Genomic DNA, 24265 nt, shown 5'->3' with positions numbered 1-24265 from the left:
TGACTTAGTATGATGGGACCGTATGGCATGGAAACATACAAATTATCTTTACCTCACACACCTTAGAAACTAAAATTGCACCAAGATTACTCAGTCTGGAGTCCTGGGAAAACACTGTGTTACTGAAAGACAACATATGCCAACAGCTGTGGCAGGGGCTGTTTTAAAGTATCCACCTTGTGGCTCTTTTAGTCCTCCTAATCCATTATCTATTTTCAGTTAAAAATCATGAATGTCCGGCATATAAGAACCTAGACACAGACAAAAAACACGTATTTTTTCCTATGGGGGTGGTAACCCGATGTCAATAGCTGCAGCTGTGACTATATAATTACCTGTTTGCATTAACGGAGACCACAGTTTAGATTTAATAGGTCAGATGACAATGCAGCAAAATGCATTTAGCCTATGATTACCCCTTTTCAAACATTCTCTCACTCGCAACTTCGACCCTGGGAACATAGCAGGCACAGACTTAGGTCAATAAGAAACACTGGCCAGCACAATAGGCCTTGCCTCAAACAGCGCTGTTGACAGACACCAGCACAAAGGAAATGAATAGAGTCCCCCTCAGTTCTCACACAGAGCGAAGAATGACTCAGTGTGCTGCTGCTTTGGTGCTCTGTTTGTACAGTGTGTACAGCTTTTGTCCTCAGCCACTGTTCACAGCTCAATGGGGGCTAAAGAGCCGAGGAAGTGAAGGCGGAAGAATGCTCCACACTCTCCCCCGTGGCCAGCACTTGTATCCATATGCACAGAACAGGTCAAGTGAGAACTGGAAAGTCACTCCATAAAACTCCTCCTAGCCCAGCTTCCACGAGCATAGTGGTTTCTGAGTTAACATATCGAGAAGGCATTATTTAGAGTGCCTGAAAAAGAGTAAGAGCCACCAGGGGTGCGACATTAACACAGTCATTGATTGAACTATCAGTAGGTCTGGCATTTTGTTTTCTACCACATTCCTCATATTTCTGTTTCAGAAGCTTATGTTAGATGCAAAGAGAAATCGAGACTGGCTCAAAGTGGGGAACTAAGGTAATGTAGGCCAGGACTCAAGACAGACCACAGGAATAGGGCCAGAAAGCAGGTGAAGAGGCCTGAGGCATTAGCAAGGCTGGCAGTGGCATTTCTTTGCTTGTATGTTAATAGCATATTGTCCCAAGTATATACACATCTCTCTTTATGCCTCCTTCCCAAAGTAATGGGAGTATAACAATAAAGAATTGAACCCAGGGGTAAAATGGAATTCTGAAACAATTCAATGGAGATTATAAACAGATAGTTTCCATAGGCTTAAGATTGGTTTGCTTGACAGTGGCCGTGAAACCTAGCTACAGCAAGGGATAAGTGCCAGAGCTGAATGAAATGCCCTTGCCCCAAGCCAAAAACATCTGGCCCAATTTCATGTGCATGTAAGTGTGACTCTGTACAACTTCTCCGTATCATCATTTCTGCATCTATAAAATGAGATGTCCCTCTATTTCTTTATTCAAAAAATTGCTACTGAGATAATAATAGTATCTACTTCATTGGTTGCTATGAAAATAAAATACATGTAAAGGACCTATAAGAGGACCTGGTATCATGTAAGTATTCAATAAACACCGCCTGTACTAGGTACTAGCCCCTACTGCTACTGTGTTAGAACCACTGCTGTAATTCTCTGACTAGTATTAACGTCACAAACACCATCACCACCCCTGCAGAGGGAACTGCTGTGGTCAGGATTCTACAGACAATTCTTACCAGACGACTGAGATCACCGATCCTTGAGTCCAAGAGGCTCTCTCACTTACCCAGAGCCGGTTTTTAGTGGTCACTAGTAAATAAATTCAGGCTTCATTGAAGTTATATATGTGACATAAGCTACATATAACACACAGAAGCCTATTAATATTAAAACTAAGAAATGTATAGATTGGAATTTTCCCCAAGTTTACATCAATATACAGTCTAATAATTATTCCTAAGGGGGAAAACAATAGCAAATTTAATTAAGAGCTTGCTATTCTAGGATCCAGATATTCTTCTCAGTGAGTTATCTAAGGTAGTATTATTTTTACAGGGAAGAAATTAATGGACAGAGCATTAAGTAACTTGCTTAAGATTGCACCATTAAACAAGTAAACCTAGATAATGACTTCCCATCCTGTGCTCATAAACATTATACTATATTGTTTCATTAATATTCCCATGAAAGCATCTATAGCAATTTGCCAAGTAGTACTATCTTTAGTCTTATGCTTCGCAAAGGAAATAAGTCATTTCCTTAAAAGATTCTGGCATAGAATCAAACCATATACCCACAGGAGCCTCATTAATGTTAATATATTACGAATTAAGATACACTTAAGGTATATCCTTTTATTCTTTTTGGAGGACAGGCAGTTGCTGGCCACATCTACCTGGTAGGAGTCAAAGAGTAAAATGCTTTGTCTAATTGCTTTCACCAGCATACAATCATAATTAGTTTCATGCTTATGAATTTAATCTTACATGTTAATTATATCTGCAATGATTCTGAGAATGCAAAGAAGTTAACTAATGAAAAATAACTGCCTTGAGGATACAAGCTTTGAGCATATAAATGATTACAAAAAGAACAAAAATGTTCCCATTTTCAATAACATTCAGAATGCCTCCCAAATTTAAATCTCTCACGGTATTGGTCAATGGAATATTAGTACCAAGTGAGAAGCATGTCAGAAGTGTAAGTAAAATTTTGCACTTATTTAAAGGTTCATTCCATATGGCTCTGATTTAATTTATTCTTCAAAAATCTAAACTTATATAAACATATACAAATATTCATGAATAATCCTGATTAAAATTAAATTAAACATAAAGGTAACAGACTTCCATATCCAGCAGTACGTTAGGATAAGTAAACTGACCAAAGATCCTGCTAAAAAGAAATAAACACAGTTGTTAAGACACCAAAAGTATTTTCTTTAACTGTATCATTGAGTCGGCAATTTAGAATTGATTGTAGAAAGGCGGAAAAAAAAAGAGAGAGAGAGAGAGCTGGAACTCAACGAATAAACAGCACTGAAGCTGGGTTTTGCAGAACCTGAGCTTCTTTTAACATTTCTACAGATATAAAGGCTCACTACACAATGGAAGAAAGGGAAAAGATTACCTAGAAGATAGGAAAACTCTAAATTTGAATGAAAGAGGTAAAAGAGCCTCAAGTTATATACAGTAAAAATTAAAAGGATTACTAACAGAAAAGACAAATCTACCATCAAAGTTGTTTTAAAATGGAACATTTACAAAAATTGACCAAAACTGGGCTAAAAAGAAAGCTTCAACAAAGTTCACAAATTTGGTGTCATTTCCTCTGATCACAATACAATTATGTTAGAAATCAGTAATTAAAAATTTTCACTTGTTTGGAGATTTAAAATACACTTCTATACAACTCATGAGTTAAAGTAGAAATAATGGAACTTAGAAAATAACATGAAATTATATAAATTAGCCAAGTTGTTCAAATGTACTATATAACAACTAATATATACTAATATAAAATATACTAATAAAGCACTTTCATTCTTATAAACTAATTTACTTAACAGCCTGTGGTTTGTTTGGCTTTAGTTCTTTTACCACTTATAAGAATACCTGATTAACACAGTATATCATGTATGCTATATATAAAAATGTGATCAATATTTTTTATTATAATAAATTCTGTTCTATCTTACTTTGTTAGGAACCTTCCTTGACTAAGCTATCTTAAGGTATGATTTGTTTGAGTTAGTATGCATTGTAAAATTTTCCATATTGAAGGTATGTATTTATGACTCTTTGACTCCAATGTACACATCCTTTTTAAAATTTCTGAGCAACTGCTTTAAATGCATTTAAAGCAAACTTGATTGCTGAATGCTATAGAATGATGTGTATGCCACCCCAAAATTCATGTTAAATCCTAATACCCAAGGAGATGATATTTGGAGATGGGGACTTTGGGAGGTAATTAGGTCACAAGGATGGAGTGCTCATGAAATGGGATTAGCAACCTTATAAAAGAGACCTCAAAGAATTCCCTTGCACCTTCTGCCATGTGAAAACACAACCTGAAGACCACTGCTATGAACCAGGAAGTGGATCCTCACAAAACACCAAATCTGCCAGTGCCTAGGCTGTGGGACTTCCCAGCCTCCAGGACTGTGAGAAATGAACATTTGCTGTTTAAGCCACCCCATATGTGGTATTTCTGTTATAGCAGCTCAAACAGACTGAGACACTGAATAAGTTCCATTTTCTCTATATTCAAAAACTGGCTTGAAAACTTGGCAAGAATCAAAGAATTATTTCAGAAAAGTTAGGAAAAGAACAGTAAAAACTAGAACCCTGAATTAAGTGTTTAGAGATATAGTGGATATGTAATTAGATTGAAAAATCTGTGTTGGAACGCATACCACTGTGTTTCCCACTCTAAATGGCTAGTTCTGGTAACGTTCAGTCCAAACGCCCAAGCTGGATTGAAAATATGAAGCCCTGACCTGTAGTTTGAATCACTGTATCCAAGGATGTTGTCTGAAGGCTAAATACTTTTCAAAAACGGTAGCCTGGTGTGCCTGATAGCACATCCTGGTAGCATATCTTTTGACAACAGCCAAGAAAGAGAATGAGAATAAGAAGCACTGGTGTGTAGACACTTGGCTCTTGGCTCCACAAAATAGAAATTAAACTATATCAAGAAGAAAGAGAGAGAAAAAGTGAATTCATTAAAAGGATACATGAGTGCCTTAAGAAATCCTAGAGCAGACTTCAAGAAGGGCTGGATCCAGAAACTGAGAAGCCATGAGAGCCTCAGCTGGTGAACCCTTTCTCATGGTTCTCACCTCTCTTCCCCTCACATGTCTGCAGAATTTTGCTCTCTTCCTTTGAACCAGCTTTCTCTGTTTTCCAGTCTGCCTGGCATACAATATGGCTGCTCAAAGCCCTTGCATTTACAAGTTGAACTCCCAGACATGTGAAGAGACTAATTACCTTTCTCTTGTTCACAATTCCAAAATCCAAGGGATGGAACTTGGTTTGGTTCCAGCTTGGTACAGGAGCATACTCTGGTCTAATCAGGTGGAAAAGGCCACTTGGCTTCAACATGGCTGCCCACAGACCACTATGTGAGTGGTCGGGGTAGCTAAAGGTGCAACTGTATACTGGAAACTCCAAAAGTCACTCAGCAGAAATAAGAAACAAGTGTTTCTTGCACATGCATGAGCAACCTGCATTCTAATGGAACTTCATATCACCCTGTGCCCAAAAGGAGGGTGTCAAGTTGGATAACCAAGGCTGAAGGCATTCACCTGAGGCCTTGGGGAAGATGATAGGATACCAGTTGGCCTCAGGCATAAGAGGTGGAGGGCAGATTTCCTTAAGCAGCAAAAGAGTGTACAGCAGAGAGAAGTGTGGTCAGCACTGCGCCAGGAAGCGGACAGATCATATTTGAACAGAAACTGCCAAGTCCCTCCAGTTTCTCTCCATTTGGCGAGGACAGAGAGTCTTCTGACAGAACTGCTAAGCCCTTTCTCCCTGCAGGCTTCACTACACATCTTGAGTTTCTGTTTCCTATACTAGACATTCTGCCTGGTCTCAATTCATATAATTTGATCCATACTATTTGTATTATCTTGACTGTATAGATATTTAAATAAGTAAAAATCAGTATAGCAAAATGATCTTGCTCATCTCTCAGGTAAAGCATAATAATCCACCCATTTCCTCAGCCTATAAACCCTAACATAATCCTCTATCTCTTCTCTATCTCTTTTTGCTTATTTATCTGTTGATTCTTACTCTCCAATATCTTTTTAATCAGTCTCCTCCATTCCATCAATCATGCCATAGTTTTAACTCAAGATCTTATTACCTCCTTTCTGAATTTTTACAATAGCCTCCTAACTGATCTTCCCATCCCCAAATGTCCAATATCTTTTGCACTAGCTTCAACAACTTCCATTTTAAAGCAAAATCTTCTCCTCATCACAGCCCAATTTATCAACCTAGGTTCATGAGTCCCTAAAGGTTAATGGATGCGTTGGGGGAATCTGTGAACCCTATAATATTATGTGCAAAATGTTTGTATGTACATACATGTGTAAATTTTCCTAGACAATTCCCTTTCACTATATTCTCAAGTGAAATGGAGGGCCTATGACCCCCCAAAGTATAAACAATCACTGCTCTAGGCGGGAGAATTCCTCCAGTCCCATCCTATACCTATGACTGCTGCCATACCAACACGGACAGCAGTTGGCAAATTCTTATTTTATAAAAGCACAATTTTCAACAGTTTTATCAACAAGTTATGTTTCACTCATCTAAGTTCTGTCCTCTCATGTTCTGAGTACCAGCAATCTAGTCAGTCTGTTAGACAAGACTTCTTCCAAAAGAACTGTTTATAGAACTTGGGCTCCAGCAACTCTTGCAGTATAATTCTTGTGTATAACTGAACCACAGAAAAATAACTCCTTAATTTGTGGTTCGAGTAACCACTGCAGAACAACCTACAGTGGGTGGCATGAAACTATCACAATTATAAAGTAACCAAGCAAATAATATACTATGTCTGTAACAGATAAAATGGTATAAATGCAAAGCACACATTGCTATAAATAACGTCTGTGGTTATTTGCTGAGATACTCTAACCCTGCAGTGACAAGGGCTACTCTTAGCTTGGTTTATAAAGGAGTAACTGAAGCTATTTGACGGTAGACTCTGTGGCACCACATGTATTGTTTGGGCTGAGAAACGAGGTGAACTGCACTGTATAGTAACTTTGGGAAAATGCTGCCTTTAATATAAACAAACAATGGACTTTCCTTCAGAAGCCATGATAAGGGAGAGGAGGGTAGCAGGATTAACCCTACTAAATCAGCATGCCTGCAATTTGGGAAACCATGAATAAGAGCAGCCAGTGTGTCTAAATACGTATTTGTTGACAGCTATAATCAGATCATTTCCCCCAGAATTAAAATCATAGATTTCAGAGTTGGGAAGGCTCTAAAAAGATCAACAAGAGGCTGAGGACCAAAGACGATGAGTGACTTGCTCAAGTTCACAAAACAGAACAGAAAGAAATTGAGTGTCCTGCCTCCCAATGTTGCCATTCTTAAACAGAAAAGTTCATTTTTTTTTAATTAAAATTTTCTTTTCCAGGAAAGACTATTGCTCTGCATTTGCATTTGCACAGGATTCCAAATAACTTGATCTGGGGAGAGAAGAGGAGCCTCACCTAACTTTTTTGCAACTGACAATGTTCTTGGGTCCTTTATTTGGCAGAGAGAGTTGGTCAAGTGAGTAATATACTATTTTTATAAAATAAGCATGGACAGTTTGAAAATCTTAAGTTTGGGCAATATTTGACTCCTTTTAAGACTACCCTTTAGAGTACATCAAAGGGGAGGTTAGAAATGCAAATCCTAATGGGTAGCCCCAGAACCACAACTTGAAAACCAGCTGAGCAACAGAATATTCTGTTGGCCAGGTGCCCTTTGAAATTTACAAGGAATTCCAGAAGACACTGAGCATGGGTAGTTCTCTTAAGACAGTGTGGTCTTTTGACCTGGGGGTCCCAGAAACCCTTTCCGAGTATTTATGAGGTGAAAACTTGTCATAATGCCACTAAAATATTACTTGGTCTTTTTCACCATTCTCAAGTAAATGGTGGATTTTCTAACTACATAACTGAATGAACAGCAAGCAGATGCCCATGAAAACCTAGATGCTTTTAATTATTAAAGAGATCTATGTCAGTTTCTAATGTATTCATGAATTATAATGAAGGGGACTATATAAAAAAAATTAAAATGTAACTCACATACCATACAATTGACCCATTTAAAGTATGCACTCCAATGGCTTTAAGTATACTCACTAAAAAGAGTTGTGCACCCGTTATCACAATCTATTCTTATATATTTTCACCACTCCAAAAAGAAAATCTATACCCCTTAGCCATCAATCCCTTAACCCCCTCCCCTCATCTTTCCATTCCTAGGCAACCACTGATCTACTTTCTACCTCTAAATATTTGCCGATTCTGGACATTTCATGTACATAAAATCATACAATATGTAGTCCTTTGTAATTCTCCTTTCACTTAGCATAATGTTTTCAAAGTTCAGCCAAATTGTATCTTCATTACTTTTTATGACTGAATAATATTCATATACGTATAAACACACACACACCCACAAATACACACACATTTTGTTTATCAGTTCATCAGTTGGGTATTTGGGTTCTTTCCATCTTTTGGCTATTACAAATAATACTGCTTTGGTCATTTGTTTACAACTTTTTGAGTAGATGTATGTTTTCATTTCTTTCAGTTATATACCTGGGAATGGAATTGCTGGGTCATGTGGTAACTCTGTTTAAGTGTTTAAGGAGCTACCACACTATTTTCCAAATTGGCTACACCATTTTACATTCCCACCCATCAGAAAGTTTTTACTTTAAAAAAATCATAACAATTAAACAGATCATGACTATAAACCCCTTGTTTTCTACTAGTAGGTAACTGAAGAAAAAACCCAAGTATTGATATGTTTTTTAAAAACCACATACTATTAGCATATGAAATTCAGATGCATAGTTCACAACACAGAAAGACAGCTTTAAATTGCTATTTTTAAAAGAGTTACCATGTAATAAATATTTCCTGCATTACTTAAACCAAGTGAAAATATTATACACGGGCTACAGTCAAATACTCTAAAATAATGGGAATTCTTAAACGTGAATAAAAAAGGACAAATTCAATTTTCTCAAAAACTAAATTAGAATTTACCTAATCAGGTGATATATCATACTTTCAGTCTGATAAATGGAAAAGAAATTGAAAGCTACTTGCTACAACTATATAGTAAAGACAATAGAGACTTATTGCCCAAAGAGTTTGTGGTAAACAATTTGGGAACAACTTTATGCAGTAAACCGTATATTCTGTATATTCTAAACAGTGAGGGGCTTTGCTTCTATACATTGGGTGTGCTTCCTATATAGGAAGCTAGTATCTATGACTACTAAGTGTGAAGCAGAGATTAAAGGAAAATTTGGCCAAGCACCACTACCTCTCACGGGTCTTTCTGCCAAGGAGAGAGTCCAAAGAACAATGGAAATAGCAGCAGGTAGAAAAGTGGCCGAGGGGAAAGTGTGGTTAGGAGCAGAAAGAGAAGGTGAAGACACTCAGAAGATACAGGTAAGTGGTGCACAGAAATCTGGGCTTTTACCACGTTCCAGCACCAGCCACTTTGCCTTCTCCGGTCAGCAGTGGTTATAGTCCTCCATAACTGCCTTCAGCCTCACCATTACACTCTCTGGACAATGACGGCTGACAGAGTAAGAATCATAGTTTACATCATGATCCAGCACCCTCAAAGAGATCTCCTTCAACCTACACATTAACACACAACTGAAATAAGTTTCCTAAAAGCAAGAATTAGTCTTGCTATGTGCAGTACATTCTAATATCTCCTATTCTATTTTACCAAAGAAAAAACTGCTGAGAATGACCCAATACATTGTGGTTTACAGTTCATCAAGGACATAGCTCAAAAAATAAGTTAATATAAATAATTTTGCATATGGGTAGGCAATGACAACTGTCACAAGTCTCACTTGGACAATGGTGATTTCAAGGACATAAGAGAGGTTAAGATGCAAATAAATGTGTCTTAGGAAAAATAATAGGAGGTAATATGACCTCAATGATATTAGCTATTATCATTATGGTGGGCGGGGGAGAATAGGAGTCCTGACATACTCCAAAATAAATTTTAAATAGTTTAAAATAAGACTGAACTATAAAACTATAAAATACTAGAAGGAAACATGCCAGTATTTCCATGGAGGCAATGGTCTTTCTAAGTATGATAACCAAACAAGAAACTATAAAAGAAAAAATATATTAAATCAATTATATAATAATAGAGAGAGTTTATATGGCAATGGTAACCAACAATAAACTGGTAGCAAATAGTTTTAACAGTTATAACAAAGAGTAAAAATTAATAGGAAAGTGATAAATCCAAAAGACAAATGAGCAGCTGGAATCAGCCAATGAAACGGAAATACAATAGTCATTTCAGAATTAAGTCAATGCAAGATGTTCACATTGCTAGTCATCAAAAAAGCAAATTAAAACAATGATAGTACTTCTGTCTATTAGACTGGCAAACATGAAAAATAAAATGGTAACATCTAGTGTTATAGAAAAACAGTTCCTCTGTGATAAATGGGAAACATGTACAAACTTTTAAGGAATGTATACCCTTTCCAGCCTTCCCATTCCAAAGAATTTATTTCAAGGAAATAATCAGATAATCATACCAAGATTTATGCACAGCATTTGTCACTGAAAGGTTGTTTATAAAAATAGTGAAAACTGGATACCAACAGGGGACTAGTTAAATTATAGTAGTAGAATGCTATATAATCTTTAACAATTTTGTTCATGACATATTTAGGTATCTATTTGGAGGGAAAACCTAAAATAATATTCAAAAATATGATTGTAAAATAAATAAAACAGTATTCAAAAATATGATTTCTAAGAACCTTTTTACATTATATATTAAAATGCTTTCAACTAGATGATCTGTTTTTTCCATTACTTTATTTGAATTTGTATTCTGAAATAAGCTTGAATTACTTTTGTAATAAAATAATAATTTTAAAATAAAAAGATGAACAACCTTAATTACATGAAGAGCTCATGTACATAGATCAGGAAGATACTATAATCATCCCAAAAGATAAATAAGCTAAGCAAAGCAACTGATAATTTACAAAAAAGGAAATATTAATAAATAAACATGAAATGTTCAATCTGTTTGCATAAGCCTGAAAAATATCAATAACCTTTAAACCTCGTTATTCCACTTAATCTTTCCTCAGGAAAGAGTCTAGATGTCTTACCTTGAAGATGTTCACAACTGTGTCACTTGCAACGGTTAAAACAGAAACAACATAAATGTCTAATAAATAGGAATGCTTAAAGAAATTGTGTTATATTCAGTGATAAATAAAGCATCCTTCATAACAAGAAATGTTATGCTATGAAATTAAGTGAGGAACTTGTGATTCAAAATTATATAGAGAAAATGATAAAAACTATATACAAACAAAACGAAACTCTGTGTCTAGATGAAAAGACTGAAAGGATATTCACCAAAATGACTGGTAGACCTTTAAAGGTTTTTTGTTGTTGTTGTTCATCTGTTTGTTTTGTTTTTAGAGTGTTCGCACTATTTTTTAAACTGAGATATAACTGACATATAACTATATATATATATACATAAAAAAGACTATATTTTAGTTTCAGGTATACAACATAACAACTCAATATTTGTATATACTGTGAAATGTTCACCACAAGTCTAGTTAATACTCATCACCATGCATGGTTACAAAATTGGACCTACGAAGTTTTAAAATTTTGCTACTTCGGGAATTTCCCATAGCTTTTTAATGAGACTGCATTACTTTTACAAGTTGAAACAAAACCAAAGAAAACAGTAACAAAAGTACCAACATAATTATAATTTTAATAATTTGGCTTGATCACTGAATAATATTAGCTTTGACATTGTAGTGATCAGTATATAAATAAATCGATTAAAGTTTTAGTCTAAAATGAAGAAACCAACAGAATTAATTGGGTTTGCTTTGTTCAGTAGTGCTTTTTTAAAATAATAAACAAAAGAGTATATAGAAAAATGGGAAAGAATATTTGCATAAATTGAAATTTATGCATTTTCAGTAAGCCATAAAATTGTAACATAAAAGAATATAGTATTTGATGATATTTGCAATGATAGATGTATAAATACTTGTTTTTAACTTTCCTTTTTCTTATAATAAAAATGCAACTTAAAATATTTTGCTTGGTTAATTATCCAATTCAAAAAAATGAACCTGAAAATACAGAAATGTACACAGAAATGTAGACAGCTCACATCATAAGGTCATGACTTAAAAAGACATACCTTGAAATGCAGACTAGAAAGGTCAGCTGGGAACAGCCCACTTGCTTATTAGTTAGTGACAGTTTATCGTTCACACTGTGGCTGAATTTAGCTTCCATGAGATAAATATTACTTGGTAACATCTCTGATAAAGTCACTTGGTAAAACAGAAGTCAATAGGTGTAGCTTAAGATAAACTACAGCTTATACTTAATAATGTTTCTTAATTATTTGACAAAAGATTATTCCAACAAAAAGTTGTTCAAATGTAAAAAGTGATACCTAGAGGTATGTTTTATTTAATAAACATGTTACTTAAATATTTTAAAAGAAACAGAATAATCTGTCCCAAGTGGACAGGCTGTTGGGGATTGTATCCTCCCAATACATCATGCAACAAGTTGGGCCCCAGTCCAAACTGTACTGAGCACCAGTTCACTGAATGCACACATTTCCAGCTTCTCTAGGCCTCATCTCCTTGCCTACAAAACGTGGGTAATGCTGCCTAGCTCAGAACGGTACTGTATCTTATCCCTTTTTTCTCTACAAAATTCAATGTAATTTACCTCAAATATTAAAAAGAAAAAATAAGAGTAATAAGCTATGGTATGTATTTGAGGACAGAATAGAAAATTTGGATTATGACCTTCATTTCACCCACTCTTCATCCCACCCCATCTCTGAAAAAAAAAACAATAAATAAATATGCAGTTTCCAAGAACTGTGACATAATTTTATTTTCCAGAAAACGGAATTAGTGGATAACTACCCCCTAGGAAATGAGCATAGAACAAACTCATTTACCATGAGTTAAAACATAATAATTAGAACGGAAAGAGGCAAAAACTCATTACTTTAATTACGTATTGTTTTTTTTTCTTTACTATATAAAGTTGAAAATGTTACCAGAAATTCCCTGAAACAAACATATCTTGGCAATCATTTCTAATAGAAAAAGCATTCAGTCACTAATCTGTTTCATATTTTTATTTGAAGATAGGGACACATAACCTATAACTTCAAAATTCAGCCAACCTAAAAAGGTAAATAATATTTATTCTGAAAAATACAAAATTTCAAGAAGAAAAACTGTACCTATGTACAAATGTTGGAAAGTGGTTATTTAAAATGCTCGTGATGGTGTCTGGATGTTTTGAGAGGCAGAATCAGAGAAATAAGTCTTTAGAGCAAGATACACCTGGATTAGAATCCCAGCTCTGCCACGGAATAGTTGTTGCAGTTTAAGCAAAGCAGTGGGGCCCTCTGGCTAAGTAACAGGAAAATAATATGCTGCCCCAATTCTCCCCTGCAGCACTCCACAAAGAAAAGATTAAAGGCTTGTTTTCAGAGCCTTCTCTGCAGTTAGGGAGGAGCATCCTTTACAGGTCTGATCAAGGAAAGGTAGGCTGAAGTCTGGAAGAAGTTTCTAAAAAAGTTTTTGTTTTCCTGATAAAAGGGACAGAGAAGCCGATCATGCCGTCTCCTGCTCTCTTCCTCTCTTGAACACAGATATGTAGCCCAGGAGAATCAAGCAGCCTTATTGTATCCATGACGCAGGCATAAGACAGCGCTAATGTCAAGCGGCTGAGGCAAACCCAGAAGCCATCAGCATGGAGAATTCTTATGCAAGAAAAATAAGTCTCTATTTGTTTAGGCCACAAGTCTTCAAATTTTCTGCTACGTACAACTGATGCAAGTCTAAGTGATTTGGAAAGTCACTTAAGTTTTCTGAGGCTCACTTTCTTCCTCTGTAAAGTAGATGTAATGATAGTAAGATATGTACGTAAAGTATCATTAGCTATTTGACATGCAGTCAAGGTTCTGTAATGTCAGCTGTCGTGATGATGATGACGATGATGGCCTCATGTAACTCTCACACACACCATCTGGGGTAGTCATTTCATTCATCCATTTTAAAGATAAGAAAAATGACACCCCATGAAGTTAAGCAACTTGCTCAAGATCACACAAGTGGTAACTAGTAGAGCCAAGATTCAAATTCAGGAATTCTCATTTTAGAATCAATAAGCTTAAACCACATATGATGATTCACTTAGAAAAGTGAGTCAACATAGTAGGAGCTAAAGTTACAAACTGTTGGCTATAAAGCTAAAGCTGGTATGTTGCCTATAATAATTATGATAATGTTAGACAACTATGAAGATGAGAATGGGTAAATCCTAATTTCATTTTGGAAAATAAATTCTCATTTAATTCAACAGTAATTTCATTTTTCTTCTTAAAATTAGGATGCTCTCATTTCTTTACTGAAACAGGAATACTCAACACTCTTCACTGAAGGCAATTCTGTTCCTTAAGGACAACTAATAACCAGTATATGTCAACCAGTAATTGCAACACCTACTGTTGGCTGAATGCTTTTGTGATTCCTGTCTATCAAAAAAGCAAGCAATGAATATTTATGGTGAACTTACAACATATGTTTATTTTCTTAAGATTCCTTTGGAGAGAGAACTTCATAAGAGTGCTAGAAAAATTAGGAAGTGGCTGCTGCTGTCAGTCACCAACATCACCATCACATCACTCTTACTAATACATGTAGAATTTTTATCACAGCATATACTAAACTTTATGTACCAGTTTTGGAACATTTTTCCTTCAAACTTCAGAATGTTTCCTTCAGTGAAATAAATGAAACAAGTTTTAAAAATTCATACTGAAGGCACAGTATTTGGGGAAAAAACAAGTAAAATTCAAAATTAAAGTTTCTAAATAAATTACATTCAGGAAACAGGAAGGCTAAAATATTTGCAATTGCAATTAGGAAAAGATATTTAGTTTCTAGAATAGACTTTGAGGTTTAAAGCATTTATGTTTAGCTGTTAACTTTCAAAGATAATTTGGCATATGTTTTTCTAATAAATAAAAAATAAATGTAATGTCAAGGCCAAAACAAAATGGATGGTGAGTAAAATAGAAGTTTAGAGGTAAGGTTAATTCAAGTAAAAATGCTAAGTCTCAAAATAAGTATGTTCACAGCAATATATTTTAGAAGCCAAATAACTTCAAATCATGTATTCCACACTACGATAGGTATATATAAAATAAATAACTGATAACCTCATTTTCAAAAACGTACTATATATAAAAGAAAATGCTTTCAAGGAAAATATATCAACAAGAAAAGAATTATTTGCTTAATAAATCCAAAAACGACACAGGCAATAGCATAAAATCCGTATGAACATCATATTATGCTTAATCAGTATTAATTAAGGATCTAATTATACCTATTTAATAGTTAATTTGCATTTTTTAAAGCAACACAAAGTATTCTATTTTAGGTCCAAAATTAAGGTTGTGAATTAAAACTTTAAAAGAAATCTAACTGTAGTATATTTATGGAAAAATCTTTTCTTAAAAATTAAAACAAGCTAAAGCAAAGGATCAAATTTTCAAGTACAGAACTATCTGTTGAGCCTGAATTTACCAAATAAAAGAAGGGCTTCATATAAATGGAGATAGTTGTGTCATTTATAGGCTTATAAAGTATTTTTCAATTATTATAATTCTGGATTTTTTTAAATAAGGGTGTTCCAAAACACTCCTTTTTAAACAATTAAATTAGCCTAGGCTTAGACTCTTAGGTAAATGGACTTTTGATGTACATACTGACTGATGCTGGGTTAGAACCTAGGCCTCTTGCCCTCCACGCCCATGTTCTTCCTGATACTTGCCCAGTCCAACTTCCCTGCACATTCCAAAGACCACTGTATCCCTTCCTACCACTTTAAAAAAGCACTTTTATAGGAATGTAGAAAAAGAACAAGGAAGTAGGAGAACCAGGAAAGTGGATGTAGATGACAATTTCAGGAAAGGGAACAGCCAGCAGTGTTGAATGCTACAGAGAACTTGAGCAAAAATGACTGGGCAGGTGACCAGAGGTCACTGATGAATTTAAGAGGGTGCTTTCAATTAGTACAATAGTGAGGGCAGAGTCAAGTGGGCTGAGCTGCGGAAGAAATGGAAATTTAGGAAATAAGAGCAGTTTAGGGGGTCAGGGAGAAACAGAAAAATAGTTCTAAAGGTGAAATGTTTTCAATTGTCTAGAAAAGATGATATACAGAAAATTCAAGGTAAAGAATAGGAAAGCCAGAGAGTATTAGGCTGAATCATATGAAACTTCAGATATTCAATGTTTTACTTAAAACATCCAGAAATTTCATAGAGAGTAAACTAACGTATGAACTTAATTTCAGTAAGGAAGGAGATAAGGCAATCTCCTAAGGAGGTGGAAGAGAGGAACAAGAGGCCTGAGAGTGAAAAAGGTAAAGTAACAAGAAATCTACTAATAAATGAATGAAATAACTTCCAGAACTCTGGTTGAAAATGTAGAATATGAACCAATACTGAATACACCTGGCAAGGAAGGTTATATTACTTCTCCAGAAGGGTCCCATCTGCTATTTTTACATTTGCACTTCACTTTTAGAAACAAAGCTACTCAGCTCTAACAGGATGTCTGAACCTGAACACTGCAAGACTTCTTTCTGGGGAAAAAAAATCACTCTCGCTTAATATGGAGCAAACAGAAATCTGCACGGATGCTACTGTCTTTGATTTTTTGCTTTGTCTTGTTCTTGCTGATAAAGGCAGAAGACACAGAATCTTAGAGCCAGATATGAAGTTGCTCATTCCAGGTCTACAGCCCAATTTCTCATAGAGCCAATTTCATATGGCCAAACATCTACAGAACCACCACATGTCTAAAACTGAGCTCCACACCCCGCCCTATGAACAGCAGCTCTACCCAACTTCCCCTTTGCTGTTACCTCCATTTTTCTAGTCACCTGGGCAGGAAACCTCAAGCATTAGTCACCAAAGCCTATTAGTCATTTCTCTGAATGGTCTCTCCTAGCTTTCCTGTCCCATCTCTTCTCACTCTCATCCAGCCCCTAGTCAGCCCCTGCCGGCATTACTGTAACAGTCTCAGAACTGGCCTTGCCTGTCCATTCCGTCTCACACATCACTGTGTCATTGTCCAAAAACACCAATCCCCAAATGTGACTCCTTTGTATCTGCACTGTCAGAACTTTTCAACTTAAAATTCAGAGTTTTCTATAAGCATCCTTTCCTACCTAGCAAAGCAAATATTTCATTAGTCCTTAAAGGTTCAGCCAAGTCATGGGCTCTTGACCCATGGTGGTTTTAAAATATGTACACATACTTTGTACGTACCTCCCTACAAAAGTTAGGGACTAATTTCCCTCCCATTGAGTGACTTAGTGACTTGCTTCTAATGAATAGAATATGGCAGGAAGGACAATGTGTGACTAGGTCATAAAAGACATCACAACCACCTCAAGTTCTCTCTTAGATATTACTCACTCAGGGGGAAGCCACCTGCCGTGTCATGAGGATACTCAAACAGTCCAGTGGAGAGGCCCATGTGACAAGGCCTGAGGCCTCCTGCCCACAAATAGCACTAACTCACCAGGCATGTGAGGGAGCTGCCTTAGAAGCAAATCCTCCAGCCCCAGTCAAGCCTTCGGATGACTGCAGTCTGACCAGTATCTTAACTGAAGCTCGTAAGATACCTTGAGCCACAACTGTGCAGCAAAGGCACTCCTGGATATCTGACTCACAGCAATTGTGTGAGACAATAAACGGTTTGTTTTAATCCACTAAGTTTTGGAGTAGTATGTTACACAGATCTGGATAACTAACATAACCCCACCAAGCTCATTCTCAGTTCTGGGCCATTGCTCATGCCGTCTGCCCCACCACTGTCCTCTCACTATCCATCTCCCAGCACCCCTTCCCCTATCCTTCAGTATCTAGCCAAAGTTCCATCTCTTTGAGGAGCCTCTTTTTTGGTTCATGAAACCATTCACTCTCACTCCTCCAGTTCTCCTTTGAACACTTCTATGCTTAACCACATCATTCATTTAGGCATTTATTCGTGTAGCCCCTGTGTTACTGGGCTCTGTGCATCTCTCCTCCTAAAGACGTCACACAGCTCCTCTAAACTGCATTCAGCACACTGTAATTAAGATACTCAATATGCTGAGAAACTTAACAAGTTACACGTACACACGTACCCTAGAAGTGTATTTGATTAGTATCTATAAAGCAGTAGTAACAATATAGACTTAGAGGTAACATTCTCTCAGGTCTGCTTTCTTACTAGTGGCTGTCCTTGGGTAAGTCACTTTGTAAGCCTTTGCTTCTACAATGCTTTTTAATGAAGATGTTAACAGTATCTACCTTAGGTTAATGAAAAGATTTAAAACACACACACACACACACACACACACACATGCAAATCTCTTAGCAAAGTGCCTAGCACAGAGTGTTCAACAAATGTTAGCTATTACTGTTCTTATTTAACCACAAATGACAAAATATATGTTGAAATTCTGGGTCCCTGAAGGTCTCTAGATGTTATCAAGTGGCAATCTAAATTAATATGAAATTCTACAAACTAAAATAGAACTCACACCTTCTATTAAGATAACTTTTAATTTTTCTAAAATCTACTTTTAAGTCAATAGAACTACAGCCGGAAGCAATTGTAGGAATGTAGCCTCGACCTTTTCTCCTTGTTGCCCTATTAAGATATTAACTTCAAAGCTTTCGTGGGAATACTTAATTGCTAGCATTCCTTAACAAGCAGCCACCATAGTAGTTTCCAGATTCACTTTTAACCTCTACAATCCTGGGAAGGCATATAAGGCAAACTTATTGGACATATAAACAGACATATGTGAATATGCTACACGAAGCAAATCAATTTTGTACATCAATCAAAATAGAATCCAATAGGAAAAAAATCAATCCAAAAGAATATTGCTATGCAATATATTTAAGGGAGGAAACTTTTAATGCTGTTTGTTCATTTAAAAAAAATTTTATTAAGGGATAATTGACATATGACATTATATTAGTTTCAGGGGGACAATGTAATGATTCAATATTTGTATATATCGTGAAATGATTTCCGTAAGTCCAGTTAACATCCATCACCATAAATAGGTACAAAAGGAATTTTTTTCCTGTGATGAGAACGTTTAATATCTACTCTTAGCAACTTCCAAATATGCAACTTAGTATTATTAACTATAGTAACCATGCTATACAGTATATCTCCATGACTGATTTACATTATAACTGGAAATGTGTACCTTTTGACCACCTTTACCCATTTCACCACACCCCTACCCTCACCTTTGGCAACCACCAATCTGTTCTCTGTATCTATGAACGTTTTTTTAAGTCTGATGTTATTCGAAGTCTGAATTATATGTGTTTCATGAACTCAGATCATTTCTGAGATATTTTATAATTTATATGTATTCTTAAGGTTTTTTATTTAAAAATTATATATAGCAGATACTCTTTTATCCTAAAAAATAATCAGAGATTTGATAAGGAAAATCTAATAGAATGATTTTCAACCACCAATCTATTTAAAAATATGCATACTTTTAAATTGTGAACCATGTCCTCTGGAATAAAAAGAACTACTTAATTCAAATTCTCATTTTCTCTTTTCCTCCACCAATATACCTTGAAAACTTCAGGTTTTTTTTTTAAAACATTCAGTATCCATCCCACCCTTTATGTGACCCTATATATCCCACAACCTGAAATAGAAACAAAGACTGGGCAATTAGCTTGTTTATTCCACCTCAGTGTCAAACAAAAGTACAAATAATATTCAGTGTACGTGCTAGTTACCTTAGAACTGCCAATCATGCTTGTTTTGATTTTCAGAGCTGTCAGTCATGTGTGCTGTGAGAGAGATGTGAGTGTAGGAATAATGCTTTAAGAGACACAATCTTCACAAAACATTAGTAAATCAATGGACGTTACTTGTAAAACTGAACTTTAGGATTTTACAGAAAGGTATACAACTCTCAAAAAATCAAAATTAAAATATAACTTAATGAAATAAAAAGTTAGAGAATAAGGCTCTTTAACCAAAAAGATAAACATGGTTTAACCACAAGGGTTTTATATTTCAGTAAAAAGAAAAATGTTCCTTAACTGATACTAACAAGAAGTAGTATAACCAGGAGTGAAAATGGGAGAATCAAACAGATCTAAATCTGGGCATTTTAATTTTTATTTTTGAAGCAGGCAAAAATATCAACATAATACATTCCCTTTCTCCACCTCCCCAACCCAACTTATTATCTACCTAGTCATTCAGGTCTGAAATCAAACACCATCAGAAACTTTTCCCTCTGACACACAACGCTCAATTACTCAGTCACCAAGACCTGTTTCTTCTATCTCCTAAATTACTAATGAAATTCTCCTTTCCTGACCCTCAGACTTAACTCACATTCTTACAATTTCTTTCCAGAAGCTTCCTTATTGGCCTCCCTAGCTCTAGTTACATTCTTCTAATACTATACACTACACTACACTATTGCCAGAATGATCTCACTGAAACACAAGTGAGGTCCATGTTACCTGTTAAAATATTTTAATGTGTCTTTACCACTTTCAGAATAAAGTCCCAATTTTTTAGAATGGTGTATAAATCCCTTGAAGACCTGGGTCCTGCCCATCCCTCTACTCTCCCCTCCAACTTCTCCTAAACTTAAGTGAACTAAGCCACTTGAATTCCTGGAAGGGCCAGGCTCTCTCTCACTGAAAACTTTTATAAGTTTGGCTCCCTCTCATCTTCTGCACTTGGTATCTCCTACCCTTCCTTTACAACTCAGTTCACTCATTAGTTCCTCTGGGTAACCGTCTCTGACACAAGCTGACCCCATTATCAATCCCCTCTTCTCCATTCCTGCAGAACACAATAAACAGTAAATAATAGCTGCTCGTTAAACGCCTGCTGACTCAGTGAAAAACTGTACCATGGCCCAGTTTATTTAAAAATAAAATTAAATAACATCAGCAGCTTAGTTCTTGAAATCGAGAAAATGTCACTATAGGTACACTCCAAGCCAGCCAACCTAATCAATGCATAAAGCAAGACTTTGGGCTTAACAATGTTCTCAAGAAATTTACTCATTTACTTACAAATTCACTGTAGAATCTCAAATAGTACTTGAGACTCAATAATTCCACCTTGTTTTCGCTACTGTTCCTACTGGAGGTGCTGAAGTCTCACCCACAACAACTGTTCTTGTCCAAGACACTCAGCACCTTGACTGGTTCAACACACACTTTTCTGATTTGTGACAATCCCTATCAAGGGCATCAGTGAAGGCAGTCAGCACGGGCAAGACCTCGAGCTGGTTACACTTCACTTATCAGGAAGCTAGTTATCTGGTGACATCAAGTCTCCACAGAACCCAAAGAGAATTAAAATTAAGCAGAGGAGTTGCTGTCAAAATGCATGTTGAAGTTCATGTACTGAAGTACATACAATTTACTTACAGAAGAGGCTGCGAGGTCCTGACTCAAACTCTAATTGTTCTTGCTTTAAGCACAACAAATTTGGTGACCAATTTCCCAGGCATCAGAATATTAGAAGAAGAAAATTGGTAAGTCTGAAAAAGCTAAAAATGCAGTCACAGATACAACAGTAGAAAAAGATGACACCACAAAGTAAGACACAAAAAATGACAGAACTGGAAGCTTATGTGGTTGAGGAACAATACGTCTGTACATTTGCGTTGTGACACAATACAGGAATTAATGTGTATAATTATGACATTGGGTCATCAAAACAAAGGCAAAAAACAGGTTAAACAACTTAAGGTCTAACACGGTTCGAGAAAGTAGATGACATGTCTATAAAAAGAATCAATTACAAATTAAATGTCACATGTGTAAAGAGTCAACTTTCCATTATTTGCCAGATAAATTTTTTTGAAATATATCATTCCCAAATAACAGAAGGCATGCTGACTCTAAGCTACTAACCATCATCAGACGTTAACCGGTTCCTGGGACTTCACGTCTCATCACAATTATGATTCACGTCCATCCTGAAACAAAGCCTGGACCCACTGGTCATCAGCTTACTGATGGCAACGGTATCCAAACACACTGTACCATCGACACCATAACCCAGGATACTAGAACAGGCTACCTACCAGGCTTTAACAGACCTTTACAGAGCTTCACTACCACGCTGCTTTCAGGGTCCCTATTTTAAACCTGGTTCATGTGTGAGACTATTTTAGGAGGTTTATGTGGCACTCTAGTAGCTGCATGTTGTAGGATTTAGAGAGAAGCACCGTAGAGTGAAAGAACATCCCTGGGTGATGGATACACACAGCCCTAGGTTTGAATCCCTGCCTTGTTAATTACAGTCGTGTTACTGCAGCACATATCTCCATACCTGCATGGTCTATAAACCCTCCTCAGTAGGAATTCTTGATGGGTGTCATCATGATGTCACAAAACCCCTAAACCACCGGGATTTAAGGAATAATAACAGTATAGTAACATCTGTTTAACTATATACTAATCACTGTCCATCTTTACAGACATTGTCTAACTTAACCCTTTCAATAACCCATTACACAATAGATACAGATTATAGTATTAAAATCTGGATGAATGGACACAAGTTACTTAGAAATTTCTTTAGGTCTTACCATTTTGGACTAAACCTGTGTGTTACTTGATATACCAGAGCAAGTCAAGACTGAGCCACTACCTCTCACGCCACATAGCACAGAACCCAGTTTCTATTCCAGGTATCACCCAGTTTACACCACTCACCTTGCGAAGACACTGTGTAGCTTCTGATTACCTGAGGAGAGGTGTGCTGGAGCAGGGCTGCACCAGCCTGTGAGAGTGACTGTGCACACATATTCCCAATTCCGCGTTCAGTGACATCACACTGGTAACGTAAAAGTGGCCACGGCAGGAGTATTTTACATCCAATCGGGGCCTTTTATTTATTGGAGAGCCAGCTGTTCAATATCTACTCAAACATCACAGATCTAAGGAAATGTGTATTCTGTTCATTTTGTCAGGTTCTATTCAGATTCAGGTAGAAGCTCCTGTCTCCTGACTGAGTGAGCCCTGGTATCAAACAGACCTTTAGATAGTCAGAGCTCTCCAGACAGAGGCAACCCATTCTCATAACTGCTCCCTTAGAGTTAGAGTAAACTCTATTCATTTTTACAGTCTGACTCATTCTGAAACATCACAAACTTCTTGATCACTGTAATTCATCCTAAGATGCCACTGATTACTAGAGTCATCATAAGTACTATTAAGAATTTTTACATGCCAATTAGATTGTATCAACTACAAGACGTATCCTGGTTGTCAGAAATGGTAAAATTAAAAAAAAAAGCACATTAAAAATTGATGGAAAAAATTCATTTCTATCTTGCTTACTGTTGTTTTCCAATCTCAGAATCTTAGTTCCACATCTCTTTTCACTCTATATTCTCCTTCCAGGTCTCCCATCTTAGTGGTTTACACAATGTGTATTCATATTCACAAATATCTTGACACAGATTATAAACAGAATGAATTCTGTTCATACAATGGGAAAAATCATAATCCTGAGAACAGATGTACAATAGTAAGTAAAAAAAAAATGCTGAAGCATCAGATTCTGGTAGAGTAAGAAAAAGGAGCACAAAGAAGTAGAAAGCAGAGGCTTCCCTGGGAAGTAGAAAGAGACTGTGGACAGAGGAAGAGGCAGGAAGTTACGTGTAAAATGGCCTGAGCAGCACATATAGCTGCTTTTAATTTTACAGTGTGGAATGGTTTATTATCAGGATGAACATTCAAATCTTCCCCCAAACTTGCTCCTACTGCTTTGAGAAGACATGAATCTGGCCCAACTTGACTAACTAGCACTATGAAGAGAAATAAGCGTATTTTCCGTCTTTTCAAAAATCACCAATAAATTTTGAGGCATCTCAACTATTATGCACACACTTAAAGCACTTGGAAGTGATTCTACTTACTCTCCATCCACTTCTGGTCTTTTACATACACAATGAAACTTGCCGCCAAAATCGATATAGAGATCATTCTCCACAATATGAAAGATGCGTCCAATGACTAGTTTATCCTTGGCAGGTCCCATCTGTGTAAGAGGAGAATGTCTCAGCATGGACGCGAAGGATTCCACATTTTTTGGAGAGCCCTAAACATGAAAAGAGATACTTACATGCATACAATTCAATACAAAGGCAGAATATGATAGGAATAATAATGCTTTACAAAGGAAATTTTTAAAAGTCAGTTTGCTGTATATTTTCACTTTTCAGCAATAATAAAAAATACTGAAATGAAATTTTTCTTTAAGAAGCCAGATATACTCTTTAACTTCCTCTCCCTTCCTTTTCTTCTTGAAGAGGAGCCAGAGAAAGAA

At 36.2% G+C, this 24265-nt stretch overlaps 1 protein-coding gene across 2 annotated transcripts in view; it reads right to left on the bottom strand.

The window, feature by feature from the left end:
• The window catches only part of LOC102528159 (tumor protein D52), a 158166-nt gene that overhangs the window by 40077 nt on the left and 93824 nt on the right, over window positions 1-24265 (bottom strand). For both annotated transcript variants that reach the window (XM_072951781.1, XM_006202383.4), the window contains one exon: window positions 23856-24037. In XM_072951781.1, the coding sequence (XP_072807882.1) occupies window positions 23856-24037 (182 nt within the window). The remainder of the gene's footprint in view (window positions 1-23855; window positions 24038-24265) is intronic.

This window comes from Vicugna pacos, chromosome 29 (assembly GCF_048564905.1).
Source record: "Vicugna pacos chromosome 29, VicPac4, whole genome shotgun sequence".
Taxonomy (NCBI): Eukaryota; Metazoa; Chordata; class Mammalia; order Artiodactyla; family Camelidae; genus Vicugna; species Vicugna pacos.
Note: the sequence above shows the minus strand (reverse complement) of the source record. Positions and strands in the feature narration are given on the sequence as shown.